At 35.2% G+C, this 4,496-nt stretch overlaps 1 protein-coding gene across 1 annotated transcript; it reads right to left on the reverse strand.

The window, feature by feature from the left end:
- Positions 1–3,426: 3,426 nt before the first annotated feature.
- Positions 3,427–3,987, reverse strand: LOC143855934 (zinc finger BED domain-containing protein RICESLEEPER 2-like). The gene has a single exon (XM_077365980.1). The coding sequence runs from the start codon at positions 3,985–3,987 to the stop codon at positions 3,427–3,429; it is 561 nt and encodes a 186-aa protein (XP_077222095.1).
- Between the last annotated feature and the right edge of the window lie 509 nt (positions 3,988–4,496).

The following is a 4,496-nucleotide window of genomic DNA, read 5'->3' on the forward strand; positions in this document are numbered from 1 at the left end:
ACGGAGTTTAAGGAAATGAAACATCTTATTTGTACGATGTTCAAAGAGAATTAAGAGACCATTTTTTAATGGATTTAGAAATAATGAAATACCGTATTTATACGAATTCCCATGAAAATGAGACATCACATTTGTATGATGCTCAAAGAGAATAAGAGACAATTTTCGAATGGACTCAGAGAGAATGAAATATCATATTTATACGGAGTTCGTGGAAATGAGAAATCACATTTGTATGATGCTAAAAGAGAATAAGAGATCATTTTCGAACGGACTCTGAGAGAATGAAATACTGTATTTATACGGAGTTTAAGGAAATGAGACATCATATTTGTATGATGCTCAAAGAGAATAAGGGACCATAGTTGTATGGACTCGGAGAGAATGAAATACCGTATTTATACGGAGTTCATAGAAATGAGACATCACATTTGTATGATGCTAAAAAATAATAAGTGACCATTTTCAAATGGACTCAGAGAGAATGAAATATCATATTTACATGGAGTCAGAGAGATTTAACTTGTTTGCAAGCGAGATGGGAGATCAAATTCAGATTGCTTGGTTGATCAATTGTTGATTAATTGATGACTTTGAAGATGGAGAATTTGGAGATTTTTAATGAACTTGAATTCGATTTGAAGTTGAATTGGATGAACTTTAGTTTCTTGAAATCAATGAATGATGAAATCGGGGATAATAGAGATCGTACCCGATGAAGATATTTGAAACTAAGACTTTGACGAATGACGAGACGACAAACCTTAGGAATGAAGAAGCATGACTAACGAGAATGGTTTAGGAACACTTTCAGAAAGCTTCAATAAGATTTTTTGCAAAGAGACTGATGGTCTTTTCTTCTAGAGATTTTGATAACTGAAACCTTGATCCAATACCTGGGATTGGTAATCTAGAATAACGGCTCTCTTGGATATTGAAAATTGGGAAGTGGGATTTTTCCTCTTGACAGGTGTTTAGAATAACATTTCTTAACCAGGATAGTATTCAACTAACTGAAAGGAAATTCTGAATTTTAATGGTTCATCTTTCTGAGAAATTAGCCCAACCATCATCACATCCAAAGCTCTCTCAAGCTTCGTGTCCCCTTCTGGGGCATGGTCTTCTTACTAGGGCTGCACATGGTTCGGTCTGGATTCGAAACCGTAACTGAACCGATTGGCAGTTGAACCGAACCAAACCGAACCGGTCAAAACCGGTTCGGTTTGGTTCGGTTCACGGTTTATCTGTATTTTTCCTATAAGTAATGGGCAATCATAAATAGAAAAAGACATAATATGTGTGTGTGTATTTTGAATGGTATATGTATCACACACACACACACACACACACACACATATCCAATTTCATGTGTGTAAAAGGTATCCAGCAGCCAAAAGAGAGACGATACTCAAAGCTGGGACCTGGTAAACAGTCAAGAATTTGTAAGTTTTATCAAATCACCCTATGATTTGCATACCAGTATATGTAGTATATAATTGTTTCATTCATATAAACCAAATGGATGTGCATATGTAATGGAGAAGGTGTTGATAGTTATCATGCATAAATTTGTTGGGAACAAGGGTCAACGAGTATCCAGCATAACAAAAAATCTATGCTGCAAATAATAAAACCTAGCTAGTAGTCAACCACTCAGCAAGTTTATCAAGATCCCAGATGATATAGGCAACTGTCTACATAGCAAATATTAGGTGAAAATATTATCTACGTTCACAAATGAATCCAATTCAAAAAAGATATGTAAAAGAAATAGTTGAACCCAAATAGTAAAACCCTCAAATAGTCAAATGTACTTTAGTCCCTGTATCAAGATTCAAAAGGAAAGGAAACAACATTCACACCAAAACAGGAAAAGAACCAAGTATCCTACAAAAGATATGATATTGCATCACCACCTGGGTGTTCCTCCACATATAGAGTAACATCATATACCTACATGACATCAAGTAATAAGTATAGTGTGCCATAAGCATGGTAGTTCCAACTTCCATCTAAACAACACCAAACTGGGAATGATATGAATTATGAAGCCATCACCACAACCTTGTCCTTTATGATAATCCAATAATCAGTCCTTGTGTTATGGAGAGAGACGGCTTTTGTGAAGAGTTTCGATGCCTGACAACAGAAACACAAAAAAGAAAATGGCAGTTAAGTGAGCAATGGGCATTTCTACCCTAGTTGTTAGGACTCATGGTTTCTGACATTCTATTATCAAACTGGACAGACAGCACATGATAAAGTAAAACATCTCAGCTTCATAGTTCAGTTCCTCCATTGATATTACATGAAAGAATTCAAATGATCCCAAGAAGGTTTCAAAATAAAAATGCAAAATGGCAAATAGAAAAGAAAAAAAATCTTGCACCTCTTTTCCTCAAATCTTACCATGAATGAAGTAACTCAAGAGTTATGTTACTCAAGAGTGAAGATCAAAAGCTTCAAAATCCGTAGTTATGCCTACAAAAAAGTAAAATTATTATATATGTATTAGAATCGATAACTACACAAATTGGCATTAATTAAAATTGCCAACAAGAAGTTAAAAATTAAAACAAAGAGAAAAAAAATACCTGACTCAAAATCTTCTAGCTCATGTAAGTTCTCTTCAACATCTATAGGAATTGGTGAAGCTTGCAACCAATCCTGTGTACAAATCAAGCATTCGACTAACTTAGGAGTTAGAGAACTACAGAATTTATCAAGTACTCGACCTCCCGTACTAAAAGCCGACTCCGAGGCAACTGTGGAAACAGGAATAGCTAGAACATCACGTGCAATGAATGAGAGAACATGAAATTTGGAACAATTTAACTTCCACCAATCTAATATTTCAAATGTCGACCCTCCCTCCACAACATCTTCCTCTAAATATCTATCTAATTTTGTCTTGCATTCCAAACCCTTATCTTGTTTCATTTTCTTTCTAAAATCCGACATGAAATCTGACTTTACTTGCTCACATCCCTCAACACTTGGTTGATCAACATCCATGTCACTTGCAACTTTAGGTGTGCTACTTGAAGATGATGAGAGTGAGTCTACCTTTTGGTAATACTCAAAAAGACGACTCAATGTGTCCCTCACTCTCCTTTCAAGTAAATCAACCTTTTCAGAACTATAAAGTCTTCCATAACAAAATGTCACATACTCTAATTTGTATCGAGGATCCAGCACTACCGCAACCAACATCATGTTGACCTTTTCTATATCTCCCCAATATTTATCAAACTTCTCCTTCATCTTCATTGCCATTAATTTCAAAGATGGATCTACATTTTTTTACCAATCAAATAGAATTTTTTCAACACACACTTGATGAAAATATATATTAGAAGTCACATACAAAGTTCCAGACAAACGAGTAGTCATATGATAAAAGGACTTCAAAAATCTATGAAATAATCAAGCATTATCCCAATCAAATTCTGTAGGAACCGCATCATTTAGATCAATCAAATATGATGATTCTTCTTCGGCCATCCATTCAAAGGCTTTTTGGAATTTCAATGCAGCATCTAACATAAGGTATGCTGAGTTCCATCCTGTTTGAATATCTAGGCAAAGAAGACCCTTATATGTGATTTTCTCCTTCTCCACGCATTCCTTAAATCTTTGGCTTCTAGCAGGAGAAATCCTAATATACCTCATTGCCCCACGAATATTATTGATTGACATCTTCGCCTCATTTAAACCATCATTCACAATTAAATTTAGTATATGTGCACAACACCTCATGTGCAAAAAATCACTATTCAACAACAAACAATTCTCTGAACTAGCATTTGTCTTAACAATTCTTCTTTTCAAAGATGCAATAGCAGTATTATTAGAACTAGCATTATCCACAGTTATTGTGCATAATTTTTCAGTACCCCAATCAAGCATGCACGACTCTATTGCCCCTCCATTGGCATCACCTTTGTGACTAGCAATAACACAAAAATTGATAATTCTTTTATGCATTTTCCAATTTTTATCAATAAAATGAGCGGTGAGACACATGAATGACATGTTTTGCAAAGAAGTCCATATATCCGTAGTGAGGCAAATTCTTTAATTTTTTCTTCTCCACAGCATACAAAGTTAAGCAATCTCTAGCTACGGTCAAACAAGAGATCAACTTGAACCTAGGCTGCATAACACTACAAAAATACTGAAATCCTTCGTGCTCCACAAATTTAAAGGGCAACTCATCTATTATTATCATCTTTGCAAGCGCATCCCTACATACATCTTGGTCAAATTTCCAACAGACAAGACTACTATCTCATTCTTTTTGTGTCACTGATTGCCAAGATAGAAGCTTTTGTCACTTGTCATTATTGTAGGGATACTTCTCACATATTTGTAAGTGTGTGCGCATTGTACTAGTCCCATTAGCACTACCATGCACGTATTCAACACCACAATAATTGCACTTTACCTTGTCCTTAGAAGACTTTGCTCCTTCCACTTTTGCAATTTTAATATAG

Source organism: Tasmannia lanceolata, unplaced genomic scaffold, assembly GCF_043159265.1.
Source record: "Tasmannia lanceolata isolate RefF3 unplaced genomic scaffold, GAP_Taslan_0.1 ptg000023l, whole genome shotgun sequence".
NCBI lineage: Eukaryota > Viridiplantae > Streptophyta > Magnoliopsida > Canellales > Winteraceae > Tasmannia > Tasmannia lanceolata.